General features: G+C 37.1%; 1 protein-coding gene across 1 annotated transcript in view; it reads left to right on the top strand.

Moving 5' to 3' along the window:
• SMC3 (structural maintenance of chromosomes 3) overlaps nucleotides 1-21,372 on the top strand; it is a 48,565-nt gene extending 27,193 nt beyond the window's left edge. Inside the window, exons 14-29 of the mRNA XM_011967547.1 lie at nucleotides 6,081-6,184; nucleotides 6,370-6,469; nucleotides 6,892-7,052; nucleotides 7,524-7,665; nucleotides 9,613-9,763; nucleotides 12,919-13,071; nucleotides 14,624-14,775; nucleotides 16,121-16,279; nucleotides 17,223-17,330; nucleotides 17,806-17,914; nucleotides 18,434-18,681; nucleotides 18,763-18,975; nucleotides 19,265-19,456; nucleotides 19,613-19,790; nucleotides 19,973-20,079; nucleotides 20,968-21,372. Of these exons, the coding sequence (XP_011822937.1) occupies nucleotides 6,081-6,184; nucleotides 6,370-6,469; nucleotides 6,892-7,052; nucleotides 7,524-7,665; nucleotides 9,613-9,763; nucleotides 12,919-13,071; nucleotides 14,624-14,775; nucleotides 16,121-16,279; nucleotides 17,223-17,330; nucleotides 17,806-17,914; nucleotides 18,434-18,681; nucleotides 18,763-18,975; nucleotides 19,265-19,456; nucleotides 19,613-19,790; nucleotides 19,973-20,079; nucleotides 20,968-21,039 (2,349 nt within the window). The 3' untranslated portion in view covers nucleotides 21,040-21,372. The remainder of the gene's footprint in view (nucleotides 1-6,080; nucleotides 6,185-6,369; nucleotides 6,470-6,891; nucleotides 7,053-7,523; nucleotides 7,666-9,612; nucleotides 9,764-12,918; nucleotides 13,072-14,623; nucleotides 14,776-16,120; nucleotides 16,280-17,222; nucleotides 17,331-17,805; nucleotides 17,915-18,433; nucleotides 18,682-18,762; nucleotides 18,976-19,264; nucleotides 19,457-19,612; nucleotides 19,791-19,972; nucleotides 20,080-20,967) is intronic.
• Nucleotides 21,373-21,810: the final 438 nt, after the last annotated feature.

Raw genomic sequence — 21,810 nt, 5'->3', positions numbered from 1 at the left:
AGACAGGGTCTCACTCCATTGCACAGGCGGGAGTGCAGTGGCAAGATCACAGCTCACTGCAGCCTTGATCTCTCAAGCTCAAGTGATCCTCCCACCTCAGCCTCTTAATTTTTTTATTTTTTGAAGAGATGGAATCTCACTATGTTGCCCAGACTGGTTTTGAACTCCTGGGCTCACGGATTCCTCCCATCTGGGCCTCCCAAAGTGGTGAGATTACGGGCATGAGCAACCATGTCCAGCCATCGTATAGTTTTTGACCATAGTAAACCCTTTTGTACCAGAATTATGGAATGATTACCACAAGGGGGAGTTAGAGGAATTGAATATTGAAGAGTAGTACTAAATGTTAAGTGAAAGAGAATTAATGGTGTCACAGTTCTGCTGTTGTACTTCTAATTGCCTGACTTATTTTCTGTTTAATACTTTTGAATAGGATATTGAACGCCAAGTTAGAGAATTGAAAACAAAAATTTCAGCTATGAAAGAAGAAAAAGAACAGCTTAGTGCTGAAAGACAGGAACAAATTAAGCAGAGGACTAAGTTGGAGCTTAAAGCCAAGGATTTACAAGATGAACTAGCAGGCAACAGTGAACAGAGGGTAAGTTAAAATGCTAAAAATGAAAGACATGAATGTTCAGGTGAGTAGGAACTGCAGAAGACAGTCCTTTCTGTGACTGGTATGTCCTGGAATTTTTTTTAAGCTTTGCTATGTTAACATAATTTGTACTCAAGTAACAACTTAGTACTGTCCCTTTGTTACATTTAAAAAGTTTCATGTTACAGGTGGGTTTTCTTATGAAGTTTTTTTCATGAGAAAACGTGCTAGACCTAAATTATGCAAAAATTTTAAAGCAGTTTGCATTTTTACTTATCTTTATTTACAGAAACGTTTATTAAAAGAGAGGCAGAAGCTGCTTGAAAAAATAGAAGAAAAGCAGAAAGAACTGGCAGAAACAGAACCTAAATTCAACAGTGTAAAAGAGAAAGAAGAACGAGGAATTGCTAGGTCTGAGAACTTTCACCAACACTTTAACTTTCTTCATTATATAAAACTAGATAGTCCAAGGAGCTCAATTATATAGTAGCTGCTTTTTACACTTAATTCTTTTTGTATCGTTTCGAAAAATGGCTTTATGTTTCTGTGTACAGTTGACATTATTGGTTACAATTAAACTTGGTTATTATTTTCCTTTAATCCCATTCTCTTCTATTTTGTGTAGATTGGCTCAAGCTACCCAGGAAAGAACGGATCTTTATGCAAAGCAGGGTCGAGGAAGCCAGTTTACATCAAAAGAAGAAAGGGATAAGTGGATTAAAAAGGAACTCAAGTCTTTAGATCAGGCTATTAATGACAAGAAAAGACAGATTGCTGCTATACATAAGGATTTGGAAGACACTGAAGCAAATAAAGAGAAAAATCTGGAGCAGTATAATGTAAGAACATTTATAGCCACTTTGTAAAGATCTTTTAGAAGAGATAAACATGTTTAGTTTTATCTACTTCAAGTTTTGTTTATAAATAAGTCTACATGTGACCTTAAAATATATGACAGATACTTATTTAGAAAAGGCTTGCACAATATACATATAGTTCTCTTTTTTAAGAATGTTCATGTCATTGAGCCTTTATGTAGATTAAGTATATTAAAATGTATGTATGTATTTTTAATTTTTTTGAGATAGGGTCTTGTTCCATCACCCAATCTGGAGTGCAGTGGTACAAACACAACTCACTGCAGCCTCCACCTTCCAGGCTTAGCGATCCTCTATCCTTAGCCTCCTAACTGGGACCACAAGCATGTATCACCATGCCCAGCAAAATTTTTTTTTTTGTAGAGACGAGGTCTTGCCATGTAGCCTACGCTGGTCTCGAAATCTTGGGCTTAAGCAATCCTCCCACCTTGGCCTCCCAAACTGCTGGGATTATAGGCGTGAGCCACCATGCCCAGCTTAAAATATGTTTTTATGAATTGGTAGCATGTGTCTTACATACCCTTAATTTTGACAAGATGTCACATATGTCTAAAACAACTTGTAACTTTTTTTTTTTTTTGAGATGGAGTTTCGCTGTTGTTGCCCAGGCGTGAGTGCAATGACGCGATCTCGGCTCACTGTAACCTCTGCCTCCTGAGTAGCTGGGATTACAGGCATGCACCACCAAGCCCACTAAGTTTGTATTTTTAGTAGAGATGGGGTTTCTACATGTTGGTCATGCTGGTCTCAAACTCCCAACATCAGGTGATCCACCCGCCTTGGCTTCCCAAAGTGCTGGGGTTACAGGCATGAGCCACTGCGCCTGGCTGCTAGTAACTTTTTTTGGAGACAAGGCTCATTGCAACCTCCACCTCCCAGGTTCAGGCAGTTCTCTGCCTCAGCCTCCCAAGTGGCTGGGATTACAGGTGGCCGCCACCATGCCTGGCTAATTTTTTGTATTTTTGGTAGAGGCGGGGTTTCACCATCTTGGTCAGTCTGGTCTTGAACTCCTGATCTCGTGATCCACCCGCCTTGGCCTCCCAAAGTGCTGGGATTGCAGGCATGAGCCACCATGCCTGGTGTAACTTTTTTTTTTTTAAACTTCATTTTTTGGTATTCCAGCATCATATGTTACATTTAGTTGTTATGTTTCTTTTATCTGCTTTAATCTGGACCAGTTCTTTAGTATTTTCTTGACTTTGGGAGTTGACATTTTAAATTATTTGTTATAAAGTACATATATTAATATTTGTGTACTCATTAATTGTATATTATATGTAATTATTTGTCCCTAATCTCTTCTTTTGGAGACGGAGTCTTGCTCTGTTGCCCAGGCTGGAGTGCAGTGACGTGATCTCGGCTCACTGCAACCTCCACCTCCCGGGTTCAAGCAGTTCTGCTGCTGCAACCTCCCAAGTAGCTGGGACCACAGGCACGTACCACGACGCCTGGCTAATTTTTTGTATTTTTAGTAGAATGGGGTTTCACTGTGTTAGCCAGGGTGGTCTCGATCTCCTGACCTTGTGACCCGCCCGCCTCGGCCTTCCAAAGTGCTGGGATTATAGGTGTGAGCCACCATGCCCAGCCCCTAATCTTTTGTAGTGATTTGCCCACTTTAAGTTTTTGGTGACTTACCTTTAAATATATCCAAAACCTCAGTGAAGTTTTAAAGAGCTGTTTTCTTTGTACTCATATTCTCACTTTACATAAACAAAAAAAAAATATAGTGAGGAGCAAACGCAACAGCCTCTGTAAGCATAAAAAACAGGTAAAATTGCCAGGAGTGTAGCCTGCTGTTTTTGGAAGTCCAGTCGTGCTGTGGGCTTTAGTTATGGTACTTTGTGGAGGGAGTGGAAAACTTGGGTTAATTTAGGTAGTTCTTTATATGGTTAGTGTAGTCTGAACTGTAATAGTTACACCTCCTTTCTTGAAATAAAGTGTATTTTCTCTTGAGTTTATGAAACTAACCTCAGCAGATGCCCTTTTTGAAGGAGCCTCCAGTGAGAGTATTCATTTTTTGTCATGCTTGAAGTTCATTTATTTTCCAATATTCCAGTCACACTTTTGGTTATCAAAATGACCACTTGTGAAGATGAAGCCTTTCCTTTGGACAGAGATGATTTTATAGTGCTGATTGTATTATGTAAATAGCCTTTTGCCTCTTGGTATAATTCTAAATTAATTTTTCCACAGTGTATTTTTAAAACCTGCAGTATGAAAAATAAAATGTAGTTTTGGTGGTTTTATTATGCTTTATTATGGTTCATTTATGTGATATATATCATACATACTTACCAAACTAAGTTTTTAGACTTTTCTAACTTATGTCAGTGGTATCTTGGCCCTAGCAACTGCTGTGGAGAAGGGGAAGCTTTTGGATAGTTTCAGTGCAAACTAAATACTAAATGTTTTTTCTTTTCCAGGTGGTGTAATGCATTTCAAGTCTACAAAACGTATTTTGAATTTAATATAGGTAGCTTACTTTATTACTGGTTCTGAGTAGCATCATGGTTTCAGAAAGGGAACCATTAGTGTTCAGATACACCTGGAAAAAAAACAAAGTATGTAGGACTTTAGAAATACTGTAAGCTGTAATGCTGGTTAGTAACACAACAGTCTTTGAATTGTTTAGGACTGTGAAAGCTGAAACATTAATTTAGGAAAACTGACTCTTCAAGATTTACATTCTTCTTTTAGCATGTGTTCATATTAACCTGGGGATGAATTAAGTAATTGCTGTAGAAAAGTTAAATTTTACATAGGGAATTTGTTTACTCTTATGGTTTCAGATACCACTGAGTCCCAAGTTCCTCATGTGTAGAATTAAAGGGTTTAATTATCCAAGATGTTGAAAGTCATTCTGATTATCCAAGATTTTTTTTTGAGACAGAGTCTTGCTCTGTCACCAGGGTAGAGTACAGTGGCACAATCTCGGCTCACTGCAACCTCTACCTCCCGGGTTCAGGTGATTCTCCTACCTTAGCCTTACCGAGTAGCTGGGACTACAGGCACGCGCCACCACGCCTGGCTGATGTTTGTATTTTTAGTAGAGATGGGGTTTCACGATGTTGTCCAGGATGGTCTTGATCTCTTGACCTCATGATCTGCCCACCTCAGCCTCCCAAAGTGCTGGGATTACAGGTGTGAGCCACTGCGCCTGGCCGATTATCTAAGATTTTAGGACTCAGTAGTAACATTGACTTTTTGTCAGTGGAATTAGTAGTAACATTGACTTTTTGTCCATTAAAATTTTGGACAAAAAGTCAGTGTTACTACTGAGGACTAATAATTGTTAGTACTCTGTGGGACTATTTACAATTACTTTGATATCTGACAATAATTAGTTATAATACAGACAGATGAATATAATCAACTCATGAAGCAGTTTGAAGCCCTTCCCCTAAAGGATGATCTTCAGATTTACTTTGCTTGTTTTATTGCTTCCCAAAAAGGCAAGGATTTTTGTTTGCTTTGGTCTTTGATGATTCCCCAGCTCTTATAAGAATGCCTGGTACATACTAGGCTTTTGGTAACTTCACTAAGTGGATGAAGTGTCAGCTTCCTTAAACTCTAGCCAATTAGGATATTGGATTTTTTTTTTTTCAGCTCAGTATAATTTACTAAATACAGTTCATTAACTCTCCTTAAGGAAACAGCATCTTATGTTAGATTCTTCTAGATTTGTTATAGGTTCTGCCAAGATTTTAAACTCATTTTTCTTGAATGTAAAATAGTTGAAAATAGTTTTTGTGTTCTGTTGTGTGTGTGTGTAGAAGGGGCAGTATGAAAGTGTATAATGCACTATTATGAGAACTTAGAATTTTTTTTCTACAATTCTGGAGTGTATATTATAGAAATAGGAAGATTTAGATCACTAATGAACAAATTAACTTTTATTTTAGCAACATGTTTTAGAGTATTTAATGGTTTTTGTTTTCTGGTGGTATTCTCATTTGCCTAAAGACAACTTTTAAAAACTGAAGTCCGGGCGCAGTGGCTCAAGCCTGTAATCCTAGCACTTTGGGAGGTCGAGACGGGTGAATCACGAGGTCAGGAGATCGAGACCATCCTGGTTAACACGGTGAAACCCCGTCTCTACTGAAAAAATACAAAAAACTAGCTGGGCGAGGTGGCGGGCGCCTGTAGTCCCAGCTACTCGAGAGGGTGAGGCAGGAGAATGGCGTAAACCCGGGAGGCGGAGCTTGCAGTGAGCTGAGATCCGGCCACTGCACTCCAGCCTGGGCGACAGAGCGAGACTCTGTCTCAAAAAAAAAAAAAAAAAAAACTGAAATTGGATTTTTCAACAGCATCATTGAGGTATAATTCACATACAGTAAATTGTACATATTTAGTGTACATAATTTTTCCTAGTCAGGAAAGTGGCAAAAATATAATTTGATGAGTTTTGACACATATACATCTGTAAAACCATCACCACAGTTAAGACAGTAAACATGTTTATTACCCAAGTGTTTTCCATACCCCTTTGTAATTCCTCCCTCACCTTTTGTCTCCCTCCCCCATCCGTCTGCAACCACTGATCTGCTTTCTATCAGGGTAGATTTGTTTGATGAAACTGAATTTTAAATTTATTTTTATTTCCGTAGAAACTGGACCAGGATCTTAATGAAGTCAAAGCTCGAGTAGAAGAACTGGACAGAAAATATTATGAAGTAAAAAATAAGAAAGATGAATTACAAAGTGAAAGAAAGTTAGTATTTAGACTAAAATATGCATTAATTTTTTGAATAATATTTGTTACTAGGTGTTATGTGGTCTTTAAGTTACAAATTAACCGGTCAGGCTTGTTTTCTATATTTTGATTCTAAACTGTATACTATTAATGCATCCTCATATGTGTTTAAAATTAAAGACAGTCTAATTTTTATTTATTAGCTACTTGTGGAGAGAAGAGAATGCAGAACAGCAAGCACTTGCTGCTAAAAGAGAAGATCTGGAAAAGAAGCAACAACTTCTTAGAGCGGCAACGGGAAAGGTAGGCAGGTTCTTTTCATCACTTCTGTTTACACTGAGTCATTGAGTTCATCGTTATGTAAGAATTTATTACCTTTCAAGTGTAGGTCGTGGGTTGCAAGTGATAAATAGGAGTCCAAATTATCTTCTAAATATTAAATGATAGAGATTTAAATAGTTTTATTACTACACATACTATAAATAGTAGCACTTTTGATTTTCAGATAAAGAGCCCATTTTTAACACTACTGTTACAGAACAGAACCTATCATATAAGGTGTTACATGTAGTTGGCATATAGTGAGGAGGTAATGTGTTTGTTGGAGAGGATGTTTAATTTAATCACTGGTATTTTTTAAAATGTATGTTGTTGTGGTCTCATTCCTTACCAGGAGTCTCACTGATGATAAAATTTTAATATTTTTCATTTCTGACAATTTACAGGCCATTTTAAATGGAATAGACAGCATAAACAAAGTGCTAGACCACTTTCGTCGAAAAGGAATAAACCAGCATGTTCAAAATGGCTATCATGGCATTGTGATGAATAACTTTGAATGTGAACCAGCTTTCTACACATGCGTGGAAGTCACTGCTGGAAACAGGTTAAAGCTTTTGCTTGATATTTAGCATTTTTAGAAGAGGGAATAAGAATAGCCTAAGAAACAACTTTTGTAGTTTTTGTGCATCATACCTTCCATTATCTTTTTATACCTCAGTTCCTTATTTGACTTTCTAATTAAAGAAGTAGATGCTAAGTATTTGTTCCTAATTATAGAAGCTAGAACTTTCCCCTTTTGAGAGTTTCTCCTCCGCCATTGGAATTTTTAAAGTAGTCTTATTTTTTTCCAAAATTATTTGGATTATATAGCAAAAAAGTTAATTGTTTGATGCTTAAGTGTTTATAACACTTTAAAAGTGCACACCTGCAGTCCCAGCTATGCAGGAGGCTCAGGTGGGAGGATTGCTTGAGTCTAGGAGTTCAAGATCAGTTTGGGCAACATGGGAAGACCCTGTCTCAAAAAAAAAAAAAAAAAAGTACCAATAAAGATTTGTCTTACTCTCTTTATATTCAGGTTATTTTATCACATTGTTGATTCAGATGAAGTCAGCACGAAGATTTTAATGGAGTTTAATAAAATGAATCTTCCTGGAGAGGTTACTTTTCTGCCTCTTAACAAGTTAGATGTCAGGGATACTGCCTATCCTGAAACCAATGTGAGTCAATGTGTGATAAGGTCTATTTCTCTTTTATAATGTTATTTTTTTGTCACATAGTCTAACACATGCTAGTGCCCAGTCACTACACACTGGGATTCAATGGTCTATGAGATAAAAATACCTGTCTTCCCATGGACCTTAGTGCTGAGTGGGTTTTGGGGAGGGAGACAGAAGTCACAGCCATGATCCGTGGTGTAGTGATGTGCGCCTGTAATCCCAGCTACTTGGGAGGCTGAGGTGGGAGGATCATTTAAAAAAGAGAAAAAAGCCAAGATACGAAACAAATCATTGCAAATGTACAGTGTTAAAAGCGTAAGTACAGGATACTTTGAGAGTATATCTGGGAGTGACATAATTAAGGTTAGGGAGTTGGAGAAAAATTCCCAAGGAACTGTCATGTAAAGATTTAAAGTGTCTTGATATATTTTAAAAACAAATTAAATGAAAAAAATGGCTAGTAAGGTGATAGACTTCAGAAACATAATATTGCTGTTACTAGCTAGTGAACTTTAGGTGGATTAAAAATATTCTTCAGACACCATTCTTAGAACAGTGTAATTGCTTTGAGGTACTTGACTTCAGAATGTTGATGGTAGTATCAACTGTTTTACCATCCCCTGAAGTTAAAGCTGAAATGATCAGTAATTTAAGTGGAACATTAAGAATCCTGTAAGCTATCAAAGGGTCTGGCTTTTTCTGCTATCACATCTATAAATTGTTTTTGAAGTTTGGGTAAGAAAAATTGGGTCTCAAAAACATGATGTATGAATGGAACGAGACACAAAGGAATACATGGGGTGTGGTTCTGTTTACGCTACATAAACAAAACCAAACTTAGATGAGGACGGGGCTTGGTGGCTCATGCCTGTAATCCCCTCACTTTGGGAGGGGGAGGTGGGCGGATCACCTGAGGTTAGGAGTTCAAGACCAGCCTGGCCAACATGGCAAAACCCTGTCTCTACTAAAAATACAAAAAATTAGCTGGACATGGTAGTGGGCAGCTGTAATCCCAGGTACTTGGGAGGCTGAGGCGGGAAAATCGCTTGAACTGGGGAGGCAGAGGTTGCAGTGAGCCAAGATCATGCCACTGTACTTCATCCTGGCAACAGAGCAAGACTGTGTCTCAAAAAAAAAACAATTGAACTAGGAAGTACAAGGAGGTGATTAGCACAGTCATGGCAGTGGTCATTTCTGGCAGGTAACCACCGTAGTTAAATGCTGTGTGATTAGGAAAGGAGCACACCCATGGCTTCTGGGGTGTCAGCAGTGCTCTGTTTCTTGTGCTGTGTGGTGGTTATGTTGGTGTTCTCTTTATTAATTTACACTGAACACTTAACTACATTTTTCTGTATATGAGATATATTTTCATAATTTAAAAAATTCCAAAAATCCTGTTCTAACAGTTTAGGAGAGAGAAAATGAAATTTTATCTGACAAAATATTTTCCTGAATATCTAATTTAGATATATAAAATATGTAAAATTAAAACATTGAGGAAATGCTGTTTATATTTAGCCCTTTTATGTGAGAGATACTATCCTAAGTTTTGCATATATTAACTCATTTAGGCTTCACAGCTTTATAAGGAAGGTATGTATTATCTACAATTTTGTAGATGAAGTAACTATTACTTGAGGAAGTTAAGCAACTTGTCCACAGCACACATCTGATAAATGGTGAAACCAGTGTTTGAATTTGGGCAGTCTAGCTACAGAACCACTAAACTCTTTATGCTATTAGGCTCTACTGTTGAAAACCTTGATTACATGAGCAAAATTACCAGGATATTCTAGTGGAATGAGTCTTCTAACTACTTCAGGAAAAACCCCAATAGTTTTGAAATATAATGGTGTTTGGTTTATTTGTATTTCATAAAGATGTACTTTTGTAATTCTAAGTTTTTAGTTAACTGTGATCTCTCTGTTCACAAAATTTCATTTTTAGGATGCTATTCCTATGATCAGCAAACTGAGGTACAATTCCAGATTCGACAAAGCTTTCAAACATGTTTTTGGAAAGACTCTTATTTGTCGTAGCATGGAAGTTTCAACCCAGCTGGCCCGTGCTTTCACTATGGACTGTATTACTTTGGAAGGTTTGTACTACTAATTCTTAGCTTTAAACAGATAAATTCTAACAAATCATTTAAAACATAATCTGGCTGGGCACAGTGGCTCACACCTGTAACCACAGCACTTGGGGAGGCTGAGACGGGTGGATCACCTGAAGTCAGGAGTTCAAGACCAGCCTGGCTAACGAGGCGAAACCTTGTCTCCACTAAAAATACGAAGATTTGCTGGGTGTGGTGGTGTGCACCTGTAGTCCCAGCTACTCAGGAGGCTGGGGCAGGAGAATCGCTTGAACGCGGGAGGCAGTGGTTGCAGTGAGCCGAGATCACGCCACTGCACTCCAGCCTGGGTGACAGAGTGAGACTGTCTCAAAAAACAGAGAGACATATAATCTGTGTAATATGTCACTTGAGCTATATGCATGTCTGATGAATATATCTTAACAGTATTTTGGAGGGATTCTGGTTTTGAGAGTATTCGAAAAATTCATCCTTTGCCTTTGGCCGGGTGTGATGGCTCACATCTGTAACCCCAGCACTTTGGGAAGCCGAGGCAAGTGGATCACTTGATGCCGGGAATTCAAGACTAGCCTAGCCAGCATGGCGAAACCCCACCTCTACTAAAAATACAAAAAATTAGCTGGGTGTGGTGGTGTGCGCCTGTAATCCCAACTACTCAGGAGGCTGAGGCATGAGAGTGGCTTAAACGCGGGAGGCAGAGGGTGCAGTGAGCCAAGATCACACCCTTGCACTCCAGCCTGGGTGATAGAGCAAGACCCTGTCTCAAAAAAAAGAAAAGAAAAGAAACATTTATTTTCAATTATTTTATCGTTTTTTAAATAGTTGGTTTGTTCAATTAAGAGTCCAGACAGGATTTGTACTTGATACTTAGTTGATGTCTCTGAAATGTAATCATTTGATATGTAGCAGGGGTTTTTAACCTTTTTTGCAGTGTGGACTGCTTTGGCTATTTGAAGCCTATGGATACTTCCTCACAATTTTTTTTTTTTTTTTTTTTTTTACTTTTTTTCTTTTCTACAGCAAAAGCCACATTCAACACAATTTTTAATGCTTAGAATAAAATACTTTGGATCACAAAGATGTATTGGCAAGATTATTTAAAAAAATATAATTCTTTGGCTGGGCGTGGTGGCTCAAGCCTGTAATCCCAGCACTTTGGGAGGCCGAGGTGGGTGGATCACGAGGTCAGGAGATCGAGACCATCCTGGCTAACACGGTGAAACTCCGTCTCTACTAAAAATACAAAATATTAGCCGGGCATAGTGACGGGCGCCTGTAGTCCCAGCTACTCGGGAGGCTGAGGCAGGAGAATGGTGTGAACCTGGGAGGTGGAGCTTGCAGTGAGCCGAGATTGTGCCACTGCACTCCAGTCTGGGAGACACAGCGAGACTCTGTCTCAAAAAAATAATAATAATAATAATTCTTTAATGTATTCAAAAAACAAGATTTAGTAGTGGGTCTAATAACTACCATAAGTTTGAAGTACTGATACATGTAAACTATTTTGAGATCTGATAAGTGTAATCTAATATGAAAATAGCTCTTCTTTTGGTAAAGTCACAGGTACTAATACTACTACTGTGGTTCTTGTCCTGTTCATTATAGAAGGAAATGTTAAATCTCATTTTGAGGTTGATAAAAATAAAGATGTAAATTTTTTTCCTATTCGAATCACAGATCTTCTGAATTTTATCTTTGGAATTCAGGTTAAGAAACCTCCAGTATATAAGTTTACCTGCCCTCAATTTTTTTTTTCTCTTTATTTGTTAAAGAAAGCAGGTAAACCCATCTCCCCCCAGGCTTTGTTTCTGTATATGTACATTTTGTTGTGGTTTTGAACCATCTGAGAATAAGTAAAACATGACACTTCATCTCTAAAATTTAAGCATGCATCTCCTAACAATAAGAACATTCTTTTGTATAGCCACAGTATCATTGTTACACCTAAGAAATTTAACATTAACCTAATATCTTCTAAAAGTATCCATATTCAAGCTTTGTTTTTCTAAAATATTTTTCTATCTAGGATTCAATCAAGTATGCATGTAGTGTCTTCTCTTTAGATTCTTTAAATATAAGACAGTTACTCCTCCCTTCTCCCCACCTAGAAAAATCCAGAAAAGTTCCATTTTCTGGATTTGTCTTCTTGCTTCCTCATCGTTTATTGTTGACATGAATGTATATACTTATGGTGTCATATAATGTGTCTCATTGTTAGCGATACTAGGTTTGATCACCTGCAGATCTCTCCATTGTAAAGGTACCCCTTTTGCCCCTTTGTAGTTTAATAATATGTGAGATTATTCTTCAAGACTACATGAATGTCAAGTTCTCCCAACAAGTTTACCAGTTGCGTTAGCACCTTTGTTGACTCTTGCCTGAATCAGTTATTACACTGGGAGTTTAAAAATGGTGATTCTTGAATTCTGTTATTGCTACTGCATTTATTAGCTGTCACTCTTCTGTAGAGAAGAGTCTCCACTTTTCATTTTTTTAAAAGTATCACTGTGATTCATGGATTATTTTTTAAAAAATAAAATGTGTTATTATACTGGTATTGTTATTTTGATGCTCAAATTTTCCTAAATAGGGCCAGTGGAAATTTCAGGCTAGGTCCTGTGTCCTACTAATATGTCCTCATTAGTCTTCAATACTTCCTTGCTCTCTGGTAGATGTTCAGGTTCAACTGCGAGTTTTTGTTAGAAAAAAAAAAACAAAAACTGCGAGTTTTGTCTGGGCACAGTGGCTTGACCCTGTAATCCCAGATACTTGAGAGGCTGAAGCAGGAGGGTCACTTGAGGCCGGAAGTTTGAGAACCACCTGGGCACATAGCAAGACCTGGCCTCTACAAAAAAGGTGTGGTGGTACACACCTGTTCCTAGCCACTCAGGAGGCTGAAGCAGGAGGATCACTTGAATCCAGGAGTTTGAGGCTGCAGTGAGCTGTGGCCACAGCACTGCACTTCAGCCTGAGCAAGGGAGTAAGACTCTGTCTCAAAAAAAAGGAAATTTTAGCATTGAAAAGCAATTTTTTCAGAGAGGTTTAAATTCTTTTCAATTCTCATTATGTACTTAAAGCCTGCAGGTTAGTTTTTTTCATTATAAGTCAATTTATCATTGAATAAAAGTTATACAGACCTATCACATATGTTTTGTTTATAGGTGACCAGGTCAGTCATCGAGGTGCTCTAACTGGGGGTTATTATGACACAAGGAAGTCTCGACTTGAATTGCAGAAAGATGTTAGAAAAGCAGAAGAAGAACTAGGCGAACTTGAAGCAAAGCTCAATGAAAACCTGCGCAGAAATATTGAAAATATCTTTTTGTTTTGTGCATAATGATAGATATTGTGGGGAAAGAACTGTGTTTTGGTTGCCATATATAATCTTTTGTTTTTTCACATATATATTAAAACTTTGTGTTTTAAGTTCAGGGCTTATGTTTGTTTAGCTTTTGAAGACTAAAAGCTATTTTAATGATTAAGTGTTAAGTAGCTAATACCATCAAGTCACTTGGAAGAAAAGAACCCATAGAACACCAAAATACAGGTTGTATCAGGCAAAGAAAGAGGAAACTGAGAAGGATCAGTTAGTGAATTGTATAAGGAAAACCTTGGTAGTGTTTTTTGATTTTTTTTCTTGTTAAATTTATGTAAGCAAGAGATAATGTTTTAAGGAAGAGAGTGAGAGGCATCAGTAATGTTACATACTGCTTAGAAGTCAAATACGTAAGGACCGGCAGTTCATTGTACTTGTGTGGTGGCACAGGCCTGTAGTCCCAGCTACCTGGGAGGCTGAGGCAGGAAGACCACTTGAGCCTGGGAGGTGGAGGTTGCAGTGAGCTGAGATCGCACCACTGCACTCCAGTCTAGGTGACAAAGTGAGACCCTGTCTCAAAAAAAAAAAAAAAGGGGGGGTGGCAGGGGAGGGTGAAAAATGTTAGATTTTACTGTCGTGAAGTTATTTGGTGCAAATTTAATGTCAGTGGAGGAAATGGCTGTCAGATAACCAAGTCTGAGTAACCATAGTCGTTAGTTCAGTTCACAAATGAAACAATTGTGTATGTGGATTTTCTTACAATCACCATGGTGCTTTGGTATAAGACAAAAGTACTTTATGTGTGCTTTCCGTTTCGCCAAACAAGTTGAAAAAAATATAGGTACTTGAGCATCAAGAATAGATATAAAGTTAGTGGTTTTTACTGCTTCAGTGAAACTGGCATTTTTTAAAAACTGCAGATATATACCTTCTGTGCCATCAGTGCAAGCACAGAAAAATAAAAATAAGCACCTGAGCTTTGACCTTGTAGGGGTCTGCATATCACACTTTAAAGAACTGCCTGAATTTGGCAAGATGTTGACACAGAGTATGGGGAAATACTGAGGAAAAGGAGGATGTTGACAGTGTGTACCAGCTGTCTTCCTGTGTTTGATAATCCAGCTAGATTGAATTATTTCTTCCACATATGGCAAGAACTACTCTTCATACATAAACCCTTAACATAGTGCCTTAAGCATAGTAACAGTAAACATTTGTTGAATGAAAAGATACTTAAAAGTATGTAATATTGTTAGATTTCACCTAGCCTCCTTTATGGTTTTCCAAGAATTTGTTTTGTATAGCTTTTAGTAAAACAGTATACATGTTATTCTGAGAGTGAAATGGTGGGGTGTGAAATGTTTCAAGCTTCTTTATGGTTGAACGCATTTTGGGTAATACAGTTCAGCATTGTTTTGGTCCATAAATTTGAGGACATGAATGTTATTTGGGGGTAAAGAAAAGGAAGGGATATATGGTGTTGTGTCTAAAAAGAATTCAGAACATGATACATTTACCACCTGGAGATAATTTTCCTTAGCCTTGTATATGGATTAATAATGAAATTGATCAGTTGATGAACCAAATGCAACAGATTGAGACCCAGCAAAGGAAATTCAAAGCATCTAGAGATAGCATATTATCAGAAATGAAGATGCTAAAAGAGAAGAGGCAGCAGTCAGAGAAAACCTTCATGCCTAAGGTTCGTAAGTATATCTTTGGTTATAGACCAACTGTTACAGATTAATGTGGATCATACATTATATGGGTTATCCTTGAATTTTATGCTTCATTTTTGTTTGGACCCATACTTTTTTTTTTTTTTTTGAAGACAGAGTCTTACTCTGTCTCGCCCTCGCCCAGGCTGCAGTGCAGTGTGTGTTCTCAGCTCACTGCAGCCTCCACCTCCTGGGTTCAAGCGATTTTCCTGCCTCAGCCCCCTGAGGAGCTGGGACTACAGACGTGCACCACCACATCCGGCTAATTTTGTGTTTTTGGTAGAGATGAGGTTTCACCGTGTTGGCCAGGCTGGTCTCAAACTCCTGACCTCAGGTGATCCGCCTGCCTTGCTCTCTCAAAGTACTGGAATTACAGGTGTGAACCACTGTGCCCAGGCTGGACCCATACTTTTGGATGTCTGCATCTGTTTTACCATTCTTAAACCCATGAATACCCAGAGTCTCCTGTTGTTGGCACGTTCAAACTTTCCACCTGCATTGAACAAATAGGCATTTGAAGCTATGACATAACTGATGGTCAGTTTTTGTCAGTAACCATTTTTATCTGAAGCACAGTGGAATTAGCTGAATATTTGATTCCATTTTGTCCAGACTGTATTAAAATTAGAAAGCAAACTTATGTGATAGTATGTTATTGGTCTCATAAACTTGACAGTTTTGACCAATCTTTTACGTAGTATAATACTGAAACTACAAAGAGCTTAAAAAAAAAAAAAAAACAAGATGTGCCTGCAATTGTACCATCTCAACACATTCTGACAACTTTTGGTTTTTTTTGGGATGGAGTCTCGCCCTGTCACCTAGGCTGGAGTGCAATGGCATGATCTCGGCTCACTGCAACCTGTGCCTCCCGGATTCAAGTGATTCTCCTGCCTCGGTCTCCCGAGTAGCTGGGATTACAGGCACACGCCTCCATACCCAGCTAATTTTTGTATTTTTAGTAGAGACGGGTTTCACCATGTTGGCCAGGCTCATCTCAAACTCTGGACCTCGTGATCCACCCGCCTTGGCCTCCCAAAGTGCTGGGATTACAGGTGTGAGCCACCGTGCCCGGCAACTTTGTTATAGTATGCCTGAAGATTTTTGTATAGTTTAATCATGGAATATGATCTGGCCCACCCTGCCCCACCTATACTATTACATCGTATGTTTTTTGTTGCTAGAGTCCTAATGACCACATTAATAGGCACCTAATATTTGAGTTATGTCTTTGTATTTAGCTCAGATCAAATATAGATTGTTTTAAAATTTTCACTATAAGTAATCCAGAGGCTAATACCTTACTAATAAACGGATAACGTCATATAGCAACGTAGCTTACAGAGTTTGGAGGCAAGCTTGCATGCTATGGAGTCTACCAGAGAATCATTGAAAGCAGAACTGGGAACTGATTTGCTTTCTCAACTGAGTTTGGAAGATCAGAAGAGAGTAGATGCACTGAATGATGAGATTCGTCAACTTCAGCAGGTAAGTACATGGCTGACTGGAAAAAAAATTCATTAGTAATTGGCTATTGTGAAAAGTGCCTTTCTTGCTAACTAGGGGAATATGAAAGAAAAGAACTGAGAAAATATTAAAATGAGGCTTGGACTTTTAATACCCATAGGAGTAAATAAGATTTTGTTTTTCTAAACCGTTCTAGCTAGGTTAGGATTATACAAGAAATTTTCATTTCCTTACAGTTTAGTTAATTAGCATTACTTATTAGTTGTAAGTATTGCTATTAGTAAGTTTGAGCTTGTTAAGACTTACCATATTTATCTTACTACCTTTACATATTTAATATTTTAATTAAACATTTGAATTGATTTTTTTTTTTTTTTTTGAGACGATTCTTGCTCTGTCGCCCAGGCTGGAGTGCAGTGGCACGATCTCAGCTCACTGCAAGCTCCACCTCCCGAGTTCACACCATTCTCCTGCCTCAGCCTCCGAGTAGCTGAGACTACAGGCGCCCGCCACCACGCCTAATTTTTTTTTTTTTTTTTTTTTTTTTAAAGTAGAGACAGTGTTTCACCGTGTTAGCCAGGATGGTGTCGATCTCCTGACCTTGTGATCCGCCCGCCTCGGCCTCCCAAAGTGCTGGGATTACAGGCTTGAGCCACCGTGCCCAGCCTTTAGTAGATTTTTAAAACTGCATAGATGTAAACCACCAACACTGATTCTAAAAAATGAAAAGCAGTTAAAGAAACCGTTTTTGACAGCAAGCATTACAAAAAGAGCCAGCCACAAAAATTTAACATTATGAATTGATAAGAGAAAAATGAAGAAAGTATAGGGCTTTTTTGAAGAATATAATGTATTAAACTTTATTTCAGCTCAATGTGAGCACAAGTACTAGAGAGGACAGCAGATGAGCACTCTTCCTGTGTGTGAAATGTACATGCTTATGTAGACTTTTTCTTAATTCTAGGAAAACAGACAGTTGCTAAATGAAAGAATTAAATTAGAAGGTATTATTACTCGAGTAGAGACTTATCTCAATGAGAATCTGAGAAAACGCTTGGACCAAGTAGAACAGGTGTGTATGTGTTTTTTTTTTTTTTTTTTAAGGGCTCCTTGGTGGCCATGACCTACTGCAAGTGGTTATATCAGAGGCTCTGATTGAAAGCAAGGGCTTTGGGGACAGAAAGCTTAGTGTCTGTGGGCCTTGGGTTGGAATTCTGCCACCTAGTGTGTGATTTTGGACAAGTCACTATTTCTAAGCCTCAGTTTCTTGTGTAAATTAAATATTATCATAGTTGTTTTATATAATTGCTATCGTGGCACATTCTAAGTACTTAGTAAATGTTATAGTTTTTCAGTGGTGTTTAGATGCTTAGAAATTTTCTAGTAATTATGTCTTTTTCTTCCCTTTAATGGATACTTTAAGTATATTTCTAATTATATGAAGTATTTATATTTTTTGGTTTTCTTGAATGTTCAGACAATAGCTGTAGAAAATGTTGGCAGTCATAACATTTGAAACTAATGGAATTTACTTTTTTTTATTATAGGAACTTAATGAGCTGAGAGAGACAGAAGGGGGTACTGTTCTCACTGCCACAACATCAGAACTTGAAGCCATCAATAAAAGAGTAAAAGACACTATGGCACGATCAGAAGGTGAATTTTTATGTAGTAAAATTTTGTTTACATATATGTTTTATAAAATTGTTTACTGCAGAATAAAATGTCCAAATAGGCAGAAGCATATACTAATGATTTTTTGTTTTCCATTATAAACAATGTATAGTGAATGGAATTTAGTAAGTTGACTATAAATAGGAAGTTTTTACTGAAATGTTTGTGACAATTGAGACCATGAATGATTCATTTTGTTGATAAAATATGAAATACTTGACTCAAGTTTCTCTTATCACTTAGTTGCTAAGAAAATAACTTTAGTTTATAAGCATTAACATTGAATAATGAAAATTATATATTTGAGTGACTTATATATATACTTCTAATTTTGTACTGATTTAAGGGGTTCATAAATTTTCACAGAAAATTTTAAACACTGACAAAAACCTAAAACCTATTTTGGTAGGTTTGATCGTAAAAATCTTTACTCAAATAACGCTGTAACACTGGCTTTAAACTAGATATTATAGCCTAATTTTGTTTTTCCCCCCATCTTAGATTTGGACAATTCCATTGATAAAACAGAAGCTGGAATTAAGGAGCTTCAGAAGAGTATGGAGCGCTGGAAAAATATGGAAAAAGAACATATGGATGCTATAAATCATGATACTAAAGAACTGGAAAAGATGACAAATCGGCAAGGCATGCTATTGAAGAAGAAAGAGGAGTGTATGAAGAAAATTCGAGAACTTGGATCACTTCCCCAGGAAGCATTTGAAAAGTACCAGACACTGAGCCTCAAACAGGTTGGTTTTAAATTTGAAGTCTTGTTACAAATTGCTTGGTATGTAAATTTATTTATATGAATACATATTTTCTCTTTTTAGTTGTTTCGAAAACTTGAGCAGTGCAACACAGAATTAAAGAAGTACAGCCATGTTAACAAAAAGGCTTTGGATCAGTTTGTAAATTTCTCAGAGCAGAAAGAAAAGTTAATAAAGCGACAAGAAGAGTTAGATAGGGGTTACAAATCGATCATGGAGCTGATGAATGTACTTGAACTTCGGAAATACGAAGCTATTCAGTTAACTTTCAAACAGGTATGTTTTGCTTTGTAGTAAAAATATACACAGGACAAAAGCTTCAGCTCTTAGTTTGTAAAGATTTTAAAGCTTTTTTCCTCATTAACAGGTGAATCTAATACATGTGAACAAATCTAGCATATAGGTTTACAGTAACTTGAATGTTTTACACAGCCTTTAGAAGGATCCAGTCTGTTATCCTTGTTAAGATTAAAACATAATTGGTAGCTTTTAAATATTTTACTTGTTAATGTATAATTCTACCTAAGCAAAATTTATATTTCAGTCTTCTTTTTTTTTTTTTAAGGTATCCAAGAACTTCAGTGAAGTATTCCAGAAGTTAGTACCTGGTGGCAAAGCTACTTTGGTGATGAAGAAAGGAGATGTGGAGGGCAGTCAGTCTCAAGATGAAGGAGAAGGGAGCGGTGAGAGTGAGAGGGGTTCTGGCTCACAAAGCAGTGTCCCATCAGTTGATCAGTTTACTGGAGTTGGAATTAGGGTAAAATACCTTTATATTCCATTTTCCTCAGAGCATTACCATAATAGAATTTATAGTATCTTTTGCATATCTGATTGGTGCATTATATGCAAGTTACTTTTGGAAGATGGTGGTGGTTCTACCCTTTAGGATATTAACTCATGTGTTTATTCTTAGGTGTCATTTACAGGAAAACAAGGTGAAATGAGAGAAATGCAACAACTTTCAGGTGGACAGAAATCCTTGGTAGCTCTTGCTCTGATTTTTGCCATTCAGAAATGTGACCCAGCTCCATTTTACTTGTTTGATGAGATTGACCAGGCTCTGGATGCTCAGCACAGAAAGGCTGTGTCAGGTACAGTTCAGTACAGTTTTGGTTTTGTATTTAACAATAAGCTGGTAATATTTGCTGATACATGTATGAAAAAATCAAACTCAGGCAGTTTTGAATTTTAGTAAGAGTAAAGATAGTTGCTTTTTAAATTTTCAGCTCTGCTGGAAAGAGAAATTTGTTAAAGCATTATTTCCTTTTTACAGATATGATTATGGAACTTGCTGTACATGCTCAGTTTATTACAACTACTTTTAGGCCTGAACTGCTTGAGTCAGCTGACAAATTCTATGGTGTAAAGTTCAGAAATAAGGTAATTTTTTAAGTTTGTAATTAATTTGTTGAATTCTGATTTTATGTTAAATAGTGAAAGAAAACTTAGAAAGTCTTTGCTTATCTGATGTTTTTTTAAAGAAAAAACTTTTCCTTCAAATAACTATGAAGTTTAGCAATAGTTTATGGCATTGCATTCGTTTTATTTTCATTGGCATTAGCAAACCATATCTTTCTATCCAGTCTATTCAGTGCTTCTGTAATGCACAATCTTTAACAATTACATATGTTCATTTGTATGGACTGCATAGCTCTTCCTGGGTGTCTTCCCAACCTTAACATTATTGATGAAATAGCAAAGTAATAGAAAGTGAACAAAAGGTAGTTTAGATGTTTAGGCATGGTATTTCTTCAGAGCATTAAAATACATATTTTTTAAATCCATGCATTGAACAAACACCACTGTAAGTAAAGGTTTTATAAGTCAGTGCTTCAGAATTATTTTACTTCATATGTAAAATATAGGTGATAGGCTGTGCGCAGTGGCTGACGCCTGTAATCCCAGCACTTTGGGAGGCCAAGGCAGGGGGATCACCAGGTCAGGAGTTTGAGACCAGCCTGGCCAGTATGGAGAAACCCTATCTCTACTAAAAATACGAAATTAGCTGGGCATGGTGGTGTGAGCCTGTAGTCCCAGCTACTTGGGAGGCTGAGGCAGAAGAATTGCTTGAATTTGGGAGGCGGAGGTTGCAGTGAGCCAAGATCGTGCCACTGCACTCCAGCCTGGGCGACAAGAGCAAGACTCCATCTAAAAAAAAAAAAAAAAAAAAAAAAAATTTAAAAATGTAGGTGATGGGCTGTATATATTACCCTATACAATGCAAACAGATGTATTTAACAGATTTTGTTTTTAATATTTATTCTTCAGGTTAGTCATATTGATGTGATCACAGCAGAGATGGCCAAAGACTTTGTAGAAGATGATACCACACATGGTTAATTGGAAAATACTACCTACTGGTTTGGGAGATGTGTATAGTAATGATTCTCATACCCAGGAACTGTGAATTTAAACCTAAATATTTGGCCATTATTAATAGTTTTCAGACTTAAAGCATCATAGTCCTTTTATATTTGTCTTTGTATTTTATAAGATACTCTGTAATGTCATGTTTGTACTTATAGTTTAAGAATTTTATTTCCTGTACAACTTTTTGTAAAATGTCCTGCTATTTTAAATCTTTTGAAACATGCTAAATATTCTTTCCTAATTGTTTTATCACTTATACTGGCTTTTTTATAGCTTCAATTAAATAATTGGTTTATGACTAATTTAGTGTTTTATGTGGCTTTTCATTTGTCATAGTCTTTTCCAGTGAGAACACTAATCAGATTGGATGTAAGGCCTCATTTTAACTTAATCACCTCTTTAAAAGGCCTGTCTCCAAATACAGTTACATTTGAGGTATTGAGGGTTAGGACTTCAACATGTGAATTTGGGAAGGGAAGCACAAAATCAGCCCCTACCAACCATAGTATATTTATCATTGATATATTGCTATCAACTAAACTCAAGATTTCATTCAGATTTGACTAGTTTTTCTACTAAGGCCCTTTTCCTTTTGTAGGATCCCACAGAGGATATACATTTACTTACATCTCTTCTAGTCTGTGAGAGTTTCTGTCATTGTTTATTATATCTTGACAATTTTGAGGAATATTCAGATGTTTTGTAGAATGTCCCTCAAATTGGGTTTGATATTTTTCTCAT

Source organism: Mandrillus leucophaeus, unplaced genomic scaffold (assembly GCF_000951045.1).
Source record: "Mandrillus leucophaeus isolate KB7577 unplaced genomic scaffold, Mleu.le_1.0 Scaffold80, whole genome shotgun sequence".
Classification (NCBI taxonomy): domain Eukaryota; kingdom Metazoa; phylum Chordata; class Mammalia; order Primates; family Cercopithecidae; genus Mandrillus; species Mandrillus leucophaeus.
The sequence above is the reverse complement of the archived record's forward strand: the minus strand, read 5'-3'. Positions and strand labels throughout refer to the sequence as shown.